This window comes from Micromys minutus (assembly GCF_963924665.1).
Source record: "Micromys minutus genome assembly, chromosome: 6".
NCBI lineage: Eukaryota > Metazoa > Chordata > Mammalia > Rodentia > Muridae > Micromys > Micromys minutus.
The window spans coordinates 4,294,069-4,307,551 of record NC_137975.1 but is presented as its reverse complement, the minus strand read 5'-3'; the positions used below and the strand labels follow the sequence as shown (position 1 = coordinate 4,307,551).

At 48.0% G+C, this 13,483-nt stretch overlaps 1 protein-coding gene across 1 annotated transcript in view; it reads left to right on the top strand.

Moving 5' to 3' along the window:
* The window catches only part of LAMC2 (laminin subunit gamma 2), a 57,977-nt gene that overhangs the window by 27,276 nt on the left and 17,218 nt on the right, over positions 1–13,483 (top strand). Inside the window, exons 5-11 of the mRNA XM_080918465.1 lie at positions 2,140–2,276; positions 3,478–3,600; positions 5,143–5,332; positions 8,751–8,863; positions 9,961–10,179; positions 10,717–10,899; positions 12,426–12,671. Coding sequence (XP_080774591.1) covers positions 2,140–2,276; positions 3,478–3,600; positions 5,143–5,332; positions 8,751–8,863; positions 9,961–10,179; positions 10,717–10,899; positions 12,426–12,671 — 1,211 coding nt within the window. The remainder of the gene's footprint in view (positions 1–2,139; positions 2,277–3,477; positions 3,601–5,142; positions 5,333–8,750; positions 8,864–9,960; positions 10,180–10,716; positions 10,900–12,425; positions 12,672–13,483) is intronic.

Genomic DNA, 13,483 nt, shown 5'->3' with positions numbered 1-13,483 from the left:
CAATTGGCAGCTGGCTGGGACTCTCAGGGGATGCAAGGTATTGCACAGTAACAAGATCATGGGCCTGAAATGGGTCTTGGGAAACGCCTGGCCTAATTAAACATGTTGAGGAAAATCCTTGTAACAGGGACTATGGCTGTGTATGGCCACTGTGTACCGAAAGGAACCACCCCAGGGAGGAGACGGTGGTTACACGCACACACATGAACTGGGGCAGCACGTCAGAGCCCTTTGGGCCTGAGCCATGTTGGGGCGGGTAAAGCAGTGAGGAACCATTGGCCCTCAGTTGCTGCCTCAGGACATCCTGAGTCCAAACTGTGTTCCAGCTAAAGTCTTCTCTCCCCCGAGATGGCTGTGAGCACAGGGGCTGTGAGGGTGGCCTCACAGCTCGAAGCCTCTTTCCCAATTCCTTAAAAGAAAGCAAGCGTTTTCCTGGCACCCTGCCAAACACTTCTACCTGGGTGAAGGAAGTGAAGAATGCATTCCTACCCTGTGCTTTCAGGATTCCCCCCCCTTGAAGAAAGAGTTATAAATACATAGCTTGAACGTTAAAGCAGCCACATTTTAAAAGCCTTTGTGTACATTGTTGGGGGAGGCACACTGGAGAATCAGTCAGTTAAGAGTACTTGCTGCTCTTTCAGAGGGTCCCACCTGGGAAACTCAGACACACACACACACACACACACACACACACACACATACACACACATACACATGCACACACACACACACATACACACGCACACACACACACACATACACACGCACACACACACACACTCGCACACACACACGCACACATGCACGATTTGCATTTGAGACAGTCTCACTCTGTAACAGAGACTGGGCCTAGATCTCATTATGCAGCCAAGCTAGCCTTGAAGTCATAACAATCCTCCTGCCTCATCTTCCTAAATGCTAGGATTATATTCCTGCTGGAATATACATTATTAATTAATTTATTTATTTATACTGTTTTAGGACAGGGTTTATTTAGAACTTGCTACAATGGCAGAGGGTGACCTTGAACATCTGATCCCCCTGCCTCTTTTTCCCAAGTACTGGATTACAGACATGTGCCACTAAGCCTGTCTCTGGAAACCTTTTAAATTCTAGAATATGAAACAAAATAGGTAGCTACACAAAGCGACAATTGCCACCACCACAATTAGTAGATTTCTGTTAAAAATACTGTATCCCAGTGACATCAGTGGCCCGTGGGAGCAAGCATCACTGGCGGCACCCCATCAGCCTTGCCTGTCTTCATCTTTGTCGTCCCTCGGCATCCTAAAGTTGTCTTTCAATGCACATGACTCCTTTCCCTCCTTCATCCTTCCCTCTCTGTGGGTTTGAATCCTGCCTCAGCCCTTTGATCCTCCTCTCCCAAGAACGTCAGAAATAATCCCTATCTCAGAAATTCTTTTTCTTCGAGGGGGAATTAAGTGAAGGACATAAGGTACTTACAGGGCTGTTCCTGTCCCGTGTAGAGAAAGATGGGAGCCTTCTTTCCTGAAGCCTCACAGCTCAGCCTTGCCTGGAAGTTGTCCAAAGAGAAGTTGCCCAAGGGTTTGGGCTGGGAGCAGGGCAGAACGCCAGCCTGCAGCTGCTTTAGGGAATCTCCAGGTTTCTTTTATCTTTGTTACTGGTTCTTTCCTCTGTGGACCAGGACTTGGTTATGAACAGGGCGCTGGTAAATACCCCAAGATCTTGGGGATTGGGACAGTTGAATAGGTGCTGAGATGCCTTTTCTTTCTGGTCCCCACCTTCCCTCCATTAACACTCACTCCAGAGCAGGTCTGCTCTGCATAGTCTTGTTATATTCCTCTATACTACCCACCCACCTCCATCCGTCACCAAGGACAGGTCAGTAATCGTTTCCAGACTACCAAGGTTCTAGCAAAGAGACAGTAAACACTCTCATTTTTTGTGGATGTGTTTGGGTGAGGTGGGGGCTGGGATTGCCCCTCTGGTGGTTTGGAGCAGAGGTCCTATGGTCCTACGGAAGCCTTGTTATTTTCCTCTCTCTGGGAATTAACAGTGGCAAGTGGGAAGGAAAGTAGAAGAGGCTGAGCCAGCCAGGGCATTCCCTGCGAAATAAGAAATAATGGCGTCATCCTGACTTCTACAATTCCGCTGCAGGTGCCGACCAGGCTACTATTATCTGGACGGGGCAAACCCTGAGGGCTGTACCCAGTGCTTCTGCTATGGGCATTCAGCCAGCTGCCACACCTCTGCTGACTTCAGTGTTCACAGAATCACCTCAACTTTCACTCAGGGTAAAGTATCTCAACAAAACAAAGAGCTTTGCTTTGGTTTTTGTTTTAACATTGTACAAAGATCTGTCACTTGTGTTTATGACAGTGGCTTCCTAATCACAGGATGGCTTCTCAAGTCATGGTTAGTCCAGCTCCAAGGTCCTGGAATTACGAAGCTGTGCCGTCACACCCAGCTCAGCTTTGTGCCAGGAATAAAACCCAGGACTCCGTGTATGCTAGGCAGACATCAACTGAGTAACATCTCAGTTCTCTTGTATTATTTTTTAATGTACATTATTTTGTTGGGATAAGACAAGCCATATGTATTAAAAAGTTACAGCCAAACAGCATATAACTGACTTAAAAATAACGGGAAAAGAGACACGCTACTAATATCACTCTACTTCTCAGCCATATCTATTTTAAAACCACCAAGAACTATTCATATGGAAGAGAAGTTTATGAGAATATCCCAGAATCCAAAATCACTAACAGCACCACATTGCATTGAGTTGATTTATCTCCTTACTCATCTTGCTTCAGAACACCACAAAAATATTGGAACTTGATAGTATTTTAGCTTGTCTGAGTTTTTGCCTTCACCTGATTAAGGCCAGATATTGTTTTGGTAAGCACGATAGCACAAATTACAGGCAGGTGAAAACAAGCCTAGAATCATAAGCCTGAGTCACAGGAGTCCAGAGATAAGAGTCAGACAAAGATCAGGCAAAGGGCCATGGAGAGGGCTGCAGGTGACTTGCCACCAAGCCTGAGGACCTGAGTTCGACTCCTGGGACCTTCATAATGGTGGAAGAGAACCGACTAGAATAAGTCCTTTTACCTTTACACACACACACACACATACACACACACACACACACACACACACACTGTAGCATCTGCACACACACACATAATGTGATATGTACACACACATATACACACACTGAGACATGTGCACACATACACACACATACACTGTGGCATGTGCACACACATACACATGAAATATTCTTACAATATATATATATATTTTTAAAGGCAAAGCTGCTGAGAACAGGAGCTGGTGGATAGGACTGGGGAATTCTGAGAACTGTAAAAGAAGGCAAAAATACTGAGATCCCCTTTCCACTCCTTCTGGGGTGTTTTGGCCAGCGAGCCTTGCTTTGCCTAATTGCAGGGGTGATGGGAGTGGTCTCAGAGCGGTGTTATTGCCTTACAGATGCGGACGGTTGGAAAGCAGTTCAGAGGAACGGGGCTCCCGCCAAACTTCACTGGTCACAGCGTCATGGAGATGTATTTAGCTCTGCCCGAAGATCAGACCCAGTCTATTTCGTGGCACCTGGTATGCGAGGGTTGATTTCTGCAGAAGCCAAACGATAGGACCACAGAGTCAGGAGAGAAAATCTATGTGGAAAATGTGGTGGGACCCGTCACCGTCACTGGGGCTGCAGCAGCTCCAGTAGACAACTGGAGTTCAGGCCCAGTCTGATAAGTAACCAAGCCATGATACTGTAGCCCCATCCAGGCGTCCTGGAGGTCAGCCCTGCCTGGGATCCCTCCGCACCCGCTGCCTGGGATCCCTCCGCACCCGCTGCCTGGGATCCCTCCGCACCCGCTGCCTGGGATCCCTCCGCACCCCCTGCCTGGGATCCCTCCGCACCCCCTGCCTGGGATCCCTCCGCACCCCCTCCCTGGGATCCCTCCGCACCCCCTCCCTGGGATCCCTCCGCACCCCCTTATTAGCCAAATGAACAGTTTTTAGATTTCCCATCAGGGCATGAAGTCAAACTTAGTGGGTCTATTAAGAAGCAGATAGAAAAGTAAACACGAAGCATGGCTTTTGGAAAGTTAGAATGTTTATTTAATGTGTAGGTTCGCGTGCAGGTTGCCCCAGAGGTCCCCTGGAGCTGTAGGAGGATGTGAACCACAATATGTGTGCTAGGAAACTCAGCTCAGGTCCTCTGGAAGAGCAGGAAGGATTCTTTTACTGCCGAGCCATTGCTTCAGCACGTGTTAAAACTTTAAAAATTTTGTTAGTGACCTGAGCGGCAAAGGTCTGGCTGAAATTTGAATCCTAGTTCATCACCGTAGCTAATGAGCATTTCCCAAGCAAGTGGCTCTTTTTAACACCTCTGGACTTCAGTCCTCTCAGCTATTAGAGAGCTATAGGGCCAACAGTCAAGAATTATCACCATCAGATAAGGGCAGAGCTAGGGAGATGGCTCAGCCAGTCACTGCGCAAGCATGACAGACGACCTGCACCGAATGCTGACAACTCCCAGGAAAAGCTGGCGACTGTGGCCCATGCCTGTAACCCCACCTCACAACAGTAGAGACATAAGAATCCCGGGGCTTGCTAGACAGGGACACTTTCAGAATCGGTGAGTTCCAGGTTCAGTGAGAAGCCATGTTTCAAAACTGAAGGTGAAAATGGTTGAGGATATTCAGCCTCCACATGCCTGTTCGCATGCATGCACACGCATTCCATAAGTACACACATGCAGACATAAGTACACACACATAAACACATGCACAAAAATATGATGTCTGCTAAGTGTTCACTAAAGTGAAAATCACTTGTGTATAACAAACTCTTACTGCTTCGCCTTGGACCTTTGTCCACCAGACTGTCCGTAGTGGTCATGTCCAATAGGTAGAGATTATCTTACGTTAAGGTTCCTTTGGAGCTACATACATAGCCCAAATATCACACCCACATCCCATGACATGACTGAGCCTTCTGTCAGCGTGGTTTGGGATGGAAGGGTGGAAGGTCACATAGGACTCCCAACAAAAACTGACAATATTAAAATATTAATTTAATCTGTTCATGCGCTCGCCTTCTCGGCAGTACTACTGATCTTTTCAAAATTCCATTTCACAGCCAAATTTCTCGGTAATCAGCAAGTGAGTTATGGACAGAGCCTGTCTTTTGACTACCGCGTGGACAGAGGAGGCAGACACCCATCTGCCTACGACGTGATCCTGGAAGGTGCTGGTCTACAGATCAGAACTCCTCTGATGCTGCCCGGCAAGACCCTTCCCTGTGGGATCACAAAGACTTACACCTTCAGGTAAAGCAGGGCCACAGGCACACCGACCAGTAGCTGGCAGGTTCATGGGCACGGGGAGAAAATGCTGTACAGCCAGCTGGGTGACTGAGATAACAGGGTAGACACGGGTATTCTGAAGACACACAAGAGGTACACCTGCACCGGGTGATGGAGAGACTTGTCCGGAGAAGGTGAGGCAACCGTGGAAGGTAGTCTTGATGGAAAGCAGGTCAGTAGGCAGAGGAAAAGTACTTGGGATCACCAGTAGTTGAACTCCAGTGGAGCAAGAAGTGGGGTGTGGAGTGTGGGAAGGACTGAGGTCAGAAAAACCGCTACAAGCGACATTGCATAGCCTGGGTTCATCCAATAAAAATGGATGGAGTGGCTTTGGAGTGATGAGTTCAGAGGGGAGGCAGCTGTGCCCACTTGGTGTTCTGTACTGCGTCAGAGGCTAAGAGAGATGACGTAGGATCTCGGTTCTCCAAGAGCTTGTGACCTGGTGAGATAAATAACACACCTAAAAGCACGGACAATCCAGTCTGGTCGACATTTTCTTTGAAATGAGCTTATGTCTGCCCGGAGCGGTCCAGGAACGCTCTGTGCAGGCATCAAGTGTGCAGGCTGCGGATGGAAAGATACACAAGGCTATTCTAGAAAGAAAAAATTAGAGGAAGATAACATCTGCATGCGAATTTCCATGAGGATGTGTAAAGTTATTACATGGGGCAAGTTATATAAAGATAAATAAACACACACACACACACACACACACACACACACACACACAACGTGCAGAAAAGTGGTTGTATCCTCCCTTGGAACTGATGGTACATTGTTGTGAGCTACCATGTGGGTGCTGGGAACCACAGTGCTCTTAACTACTGAGCCACCTCCCGAGCCCCACAGATAATATCTTTGCAGCATGGGTGAGAGAGATGGGTGGATAAGATGGATAAGTCTAGAGAGGACTTATCAGGGCACTTCTTATGTGTCGTGCCAGGGTGCTTCCATCTTGTCTACGCTGGCAAGATGATGGAAAGCTGCTGAGAGGCTGCGCACCACGTAGTGTCAGTGGACATATGGCTTTCACCCTTAATCCCAGCATTTAAGATGTACATCTCTGACTTAGAGGCCAGCCTGGTCTACATAATGAGTTCCAGGACAGCCAGAGATGCAGTGAGACTTTGTCTCAAGGGAAAAAAGTATCATGAGTTGGTGAGATGGCTCAGCTGATAAAAGCACTTGCTGCTCAGATCTGGTAACTTGAGTTTGATCTCTGGAACCTACAAGAAGGGGAAAAGAGACCATGAGGTTGTCTTCTGATCTACATGTAAACTGTGACCCAAGTATACTGTGACACGTGTATACTGTGACATGAGATGCCCTTTCATGGACATATGTTATTTAAAAAATTTTTAATTTATATGTGTGTGTCTATGTGCTGGGGAGTGTGTACGTGTGAGTCTAAAAGAGTTGGAACCCCTGGAGTTGGAGTTAAGGCAATTGTGAGCCACCTGATTGTGTGGTGGGAACTGAACTCTGGTCGTATGCAAGAGTGGTATATACTGAGCCATCTCTCCAGCCTAAATTATATACATAAATGGTGTCACCTGTATGTGGATGTCCTGGAACTCAGAGATCTGCCTGCTTCTGCCTTCTAAATGCCCAGCATAATTAAAAAACAAAAAACCTTTGTGCATGTGTGTGAGTCTGTATATGTACATTTGTGTATCTATGAAGGTATATGATGTGTGCACGTTTGTGTGAGTGAGTGTGTGTGTGTGTGTGTGTGAGTGTGTGTGTGTATAGGTATATGATATGTGTGCTCGTGAAGTTCAAAGGACAACCTCAGGTGTCAGCCTCAGCTTCCACCTCATCTGAGACGAGCTGTCTGTGCCGCTTGCAGCGATGTGTGCTTAGCCTGCCCTCAAGCTCTCAGGCATCCTCCTGTCTCCACGTCCCATCTGTTCATAAGAGCACTGTGATTGCAGGCATGTGCTACTGCACACAACTTTTCATGAGTTCTGCAAACACTTTCGCTACTGAGCCTTTTCCCAGGCCCCAGGTGAAGCTCTTAACTAGACCAGCAGAAGACATTCACAGTGGATCAGTGAGAGAGTATGGGGGCCAACAGGAACTGAGAGAGGAGTATGGGGGCCAATAGGAACTGAGAGAGGAGTATGGGGGCCAATAGGAACTGAGAGAGGAGTATGGGGGCCAATAGGAACTGAGAGAGGAGTATGGGGGCCAATAGGAACTGAGAGAGGGGTATGGGGGCCAATAGGAACCGAGAGAGGAGTATGGGGGCCAATGGGAACTGAGAGAGGAGTATGGGGGCCAATAGGAACTGAGAGAGGAGTATGGGGGCCATAGGAACCGAGAGAGGAGTATGGGGGCCATAGGAACCGAGAGAGGCAGACTCGGAGCCCACTCGAGCTAAGTGCTTAATTAACTGAGTGCCGCTTATTCTGATGGCTGGATTCTCACATCGGGTTAGTGAGCTTATTCTTTGAGGTTCAGCCTAAATACTTTCTTTGTCTGAGCTTTCTCCAAACCCCAGGCAAAGTTACAGACATCACATGTCCCCATGTTGTTCTGTTTGTGAATTGCTAACAGCTCACACTGTTTTAAAAATCATTCTGACTCCAATGGCTGAGTCTTAATCATCTCTGCCTAGTTTTCTCCCCCCCCCCCCAATTCCATAATTTCCCGTCCAGGCCAAGGACAGTCAACTTTGATTTTTTAAAATCTTTCACTAATTTATTAATTCATTGCAATGCTGGGATTAAATGCAGGGCTGCATTTATATTAGGCAAATGCTCTACCACTGACTTGCAACCCCAACCCCACAACCATGCTTAAATTAATCCACCAGCCACTGAAAAGATCTTTCTAGTCAATATTCTAGTAAAAGAAGCCCGAAAGTTAGCTCAGAGGCGACTGGTCCAGGCACCAAGGGGTTCATTCTGATGACAGCTGCAGCTCATGATGGGCACTTGCCTGGTGTGTGTAAGGCCTGGGCTTGGTCTCTTGCACCTACAAGAGGATTCCAGGAGGGCAAGGATATGGAGAGATGGGCGGAATCTGTGTAATGTGCCCAGGACACAAGTAAATCCCTTAAGAACGATGCTTAGAATGAACAGTAGCTTTCTAGGGCCAGAGCTTGGGGAAGTGGAAGGTGCCTAGTATTGGGTTATGCAATGGCTAAGAGTGTGTCTGAGGGCTTGGGACCAGCTTTTGCAGCGATCCCTGAAAATGCACACACTGAATGGGATTCGCCCTCCCTATGGAGAGAGAAACTCCAAGCTTCTGTCTCCTAGAAAACTCGAAGCAGGGTGTCAAAGCTAAACTGTCCTCACCTTCTCGAATGTAATTTGTATCAGGTAGCAATGTGGCATGGCTTGAATTTGTAAGCATGAAAAAATATTCAATTACGCAGATTAAATGAACATCCAAGCAGTCACTGGAGCCCCCAGCTGAGTTATTTCGAGTACCGGAGATTACTGCGAAACCTCACAGCCCTCCTCATCCGGGCTACGTATGGAGAGTACAGTAAGTGACCAAGAAAGCAAAAGACCTCACCCCTGGTTTCAGCTTCATCTGCTTCGGAGGCGTACGGGTGGCGGCGGGCTCTGGTCAGGATGATAAGCTAATCTGATGGTTTTCACTCAGAAATCCTGAGTCTGCGTTTTATATTCTATTTTCCTAAAAGGGAGTATTTCTCTATCGAGAGGTCAGCTCTCCTGAAAATCATGACACTTCGTTGCTAAGAGTCCCTTCTTCAGTTCCGTTATGTGGAGGGAACAATCTATAGCTAATGGAGATATCTTCTGTTAATGCTCTAAGTTGGGCCTTCTAATCCTACCCACCATTATTTCAAGGGGTGGGGGTGGGGTGCTTCACACTTCTAAACACTGACCAAAGAAGTGTGGCTGGCCTGCCATGTTCTTGCCCTCAGAGTCACAGACACAGCAGGGAGCAGGCAGGATGGCAGCCAGTAGTTTGCTGAGCTGTTTCTATTTCCCAGGCTCATAATCTAGGTAGTGTCTCTCGTAATTCTCACAAACCAGGGGGCTGGACAATACTCTCACCTCTCTCGTAAAGTAAGAACATGAAGTCTGGAAAAGATCAAGGAATTTGCCAAATTCACACAACCAATGTGGGTTCAGCCACAACCTAGACCCTAATCTTCCTGAATCCAGAGCGCAGACTCCGACTACTAATGCTGCCCATGTTCCATGATGTGTGATCACCATCTGGGTAAAGCAAATAAGACTCGGTGGCTGGAGAGATGGCTCCGTGGTTAGAGCGCTGACTGCTCTTCCAGAGGTCCTGAGTTCAAATCCCAGCAACCACATGGTGGCTCACAACCATCTGTAATGGGATCTGATGCCCTCTTCTGGTGTGTCTGAAGACAGCTACAGTGTACTTATATACATAGAATAAATAAATAAGTAAATCTTTTTTTAAAAAAAGAAAGCAAAACTCTGGGTGCTCTTGACAATGGTAAACCGGGATGGCCTTGAGTTGGCAAAGATTCTCCTGCCTCTGCCTCCCAGTGTGCCGTGTCTACAGGCCTGAGGAAGCCACCACTCTCAAATTCTGTGGAGTTAGACCTTGCCACTTCTAATGTCTTCTTTCTATTGCAGGTACAGGGTACATTGACAATGTGACCCTGATTTCAGCCCGCCCTGTCTCTGGAGCCCCAGCACCATGGGTTGAACGTTGTGAATGCCCTGCTGGGTACAGGGGACAATTCTGTCAGGAATGTGCTTCTGGTTACAAAAGAGATTCGGCAAGACTGGGGCCTTTTGGTACCTGTGTTCCCTGCAACTGCCAAGGGGGAGGGACCTGTGATCCAGACACAGGTGAGTGAAATGACAGCCGGACCAGGTGTTTCAGGGTAGAGGCAGCGGAGTGGGTCTCCTAGAATCAAGGGCTGAGGAGGAAGTATCAGACCTGAACTCGATGCGGGGGATGGGGACCGAGGTCAGGGAAACTGCTGGACATGGTGACAGTACACTTGACCTCTTCCATTATGGAAATGCCATCGGGTTGTGACTGAAAGGTGCCAGGTTACAGGAAATGACTGTCACGCTCTCTACAAGGTGGGGGTATTGGTGTTGAGTTGCAGGAATTGTGTGGAGAGATCAAAGACGCGTCAGGCTCTAACTGAGGTGGGTGGCAGTGGTGTGACCATGAAGGACAGTGAGGGTGTGTGTGTCTACTGAATGTGACAGGTGAGGCTGAGATCCAATGGGTGGCCATGTTTCTATTTGGACCGAGGGTGGGAATGAATGCCAGCGTTCAGATGCTGGGGGAGGCTCTGAGAGAGCTGGGGCCTCTATTGTCTCATCCCTACATTCCATCCACACGGACTGCCTTTTCTTTCTTCTGCACTCCAGGAGATTGCTACTCGGGGGATGAGAACACCGACATCGAGTGTGCTGACTGTCCCATCGGTTTCTACAATGACCCACATGACCCCCGAAGCTGCAAGCCCTGTCCCTGTCACAATGGCTTCAGCTGTTCAGTGATGCCTGAGACAGAGGAGGTGGTGTGTAACAACTGCCCCCCTGGGGTCACAGGTAAGGCCAGCACCCTGTTCTTCATTCAGCTTCCTGTCCTGACGGTGTGGACATGTGTAAATAGCTCCCGTTCTGGAGAATTCCTGGCTAGTTATAGTGCAGGTTAATCTAAATGTGCACATTCTAAAAATAGGTATATGTGGCATCTGAGCTATGACCGGGCTTGATCAGGGCTGGTGCAGCTATGGAAGGAAAAGCATAGTGCTGGTTCGTTGACAGTCTTGTGCATTTATTTAGGGAATGAAAGTTTCAGACCAGGTATGTGTTCTAAGTCCCCCTGTCCCTCCAGGATCTTCTGTAGCCCAAGCGGGCCTTGAACTTAGTATCTGAGGATGACTTTAAACTCCTTTTGAAAAATAATGATTAACTTTTGATTATGTGTATGAGGTGGTGTGTGTGCCCACTGGGTCAACAGAGGTTGTTGGATGCCCTGAAGCTAGTCTTAAGTAGTTGTGAACAATCTCATGTGGATGCTAGGAACCGAACTTAGGTCCTCTATGAGAGCCAAAAGTGCTGTTAACCACTGAGCCATCTCTCCAACCCTGCCCTTAAACTATTGGTCTCTTGCCTCCGTCCCCCAAATGCTGGAGTGTATAGGTGTTTGCAACCATATTTGCTTTTATGCAATCCTGGGGAATCAAACCCAGAGTTTTGTGCATGCTGGGCCAGTAATTTATGCACTGAGTTACATTCCTAGACCTAAGTAATATACCCTTTGAGTTACATTCCTAGCCCTAGTTGCCAGTTCCTTTCAAATGAACTAGGTAAGAAGGAAAACAGTATTGCATCTGTGTTAGGGTAAGAAGGTAGAGGGGTAGGAAGGAAAACAGTGTTGCCCTGAGTGTTGCATACCTCTTCAGTCTGAAAAACTAACCTGTTCTGCAGCAGCCTTGGCACCATTAATTCCTGCTGGCTTTTACCAACATGCCAATTAAGCTTCTTTGTGGTGCTGCAATATTCCAATCTGTGGTGACCATGCCATAAAGTGGCAGTCTCCACCCCTGCCACATTCATCTGTTCCCAAAGGTACTGTCCTGGGAGCCTGGAATTAATGCCTGTCTTAGGGTTTTATTGCTGTGAACAGGCACCATGACCACAGCAACTCCTACAAAGGAAAACATTTAATTGAGGCTGGCTTACAGTTTCAGAGGTTTAGTCCATTATCTTCAAGGCGGGAAGCATGGCAGCATCCAGGCAGATGTGGTGCTGGAGAGGTAGCTGAGAATTCACCTGGATCTGTAGGCAGTAGGAAGAGACAATGACACATTGAGCTTGGTTTGAGCATCTGAAACCTCAAAGCCCACCCCCAGTGATACAATTCCTCCAACAAAGCCACACCCACTCCAACAAGAACACACTTCCTAACAGCACAGCTCCCTATGAGCCTAAGGGGCTATTTTCATTCAAATTAACGAAATGTACCTTCCTGTTTCTTCTACCAAGTACCTTCAGCCTCTTTCTGGTCCTGCTGCCCATGGGGAAAAATCTTGTCTGGGCTGACCACATATTCCTGTCTTCCTTCCCAGGTGCCCGCTGTGAGCTCTGTGCTGATGGCTTCTTTGGGGATCCCTTTGGGGAACGTGGCCCAGTGAGGCCTTGTCAGCGCTGCCCGTGCAACAACAATGTGGACCCCAGTGCCTCTGGGAACTGTGACCAGTTGACAGGCAGATGTTTGAAATGTATCTACAACACAGCTGGCATCTACTGTGACCAGTGCAAAGCTGGTTACTTTGGAGACCCGTTGGCTCCCAACCCAGCAGACAAATGTCGAGGTAGGACTATACCCCTAGACAAATTATGCGCCCCTGTCTCTTTCTCTCACTGTGTGTGTGTGTGTGTGTGTACACGTGCATATGGATAGACATATGAGCTTGCTTGAGTGGATACACAGAAGCAAAGGCAAGGACAGCTAATATGAAGCAACTAGTTCCATGAACAGACTGGATCCTGAACAGTCTGTACCATTCATTCACCCGCCAAAAGCCTTAAAAGACCGGACTCCCCTGCACCAGCTTCTAAAAGCAGCATTAAAGACTCTTAAATGGTTAAACCTGGGTGGGAAAAGTGGAAAAAAGGTCAGGTTTACATTCCTGAGTGAAAGAGCAGATAAGGTGGGGCCACATCCTATGCCCAAACCCAAGGCAGGTAGGCAGAAAAGAAGCTGCCAGACCTGTCACCAGAGAGCAATAAAGGACTCAACCACTGAGCCGGAACAAACCCGAGAGGGGAGGGGTCCGGTTGTAAAGCCGTTTAAGAGACCCTCTCAGGAAGCCAGTGTGATTGTGTGCGGAAGTTAACCTCAGAAAGTTCTCCTGAGGAGACTCAGCTTCAAAGCCGCTTTCACAGGAGACTGCTGAGGGCTGCTTCAGATCAAAGCGTGAGTGTGCAGGTGTGGTCCTCAGCCCAGCGCTGCTCTCAAACCTCAGAGTGCAGAGTCACTCCTAAACTTGGACACACAAAGGCTCCAGATGACTCTGGTGCTTGGCTGGCACTTAGACGTGTTATCAGGTCCCGACACCAGATTGTCTACCTAGAGATGCTTGAGGACCCCTGGGACTAGGTGGGGTGCTTCATGCCTTTAATC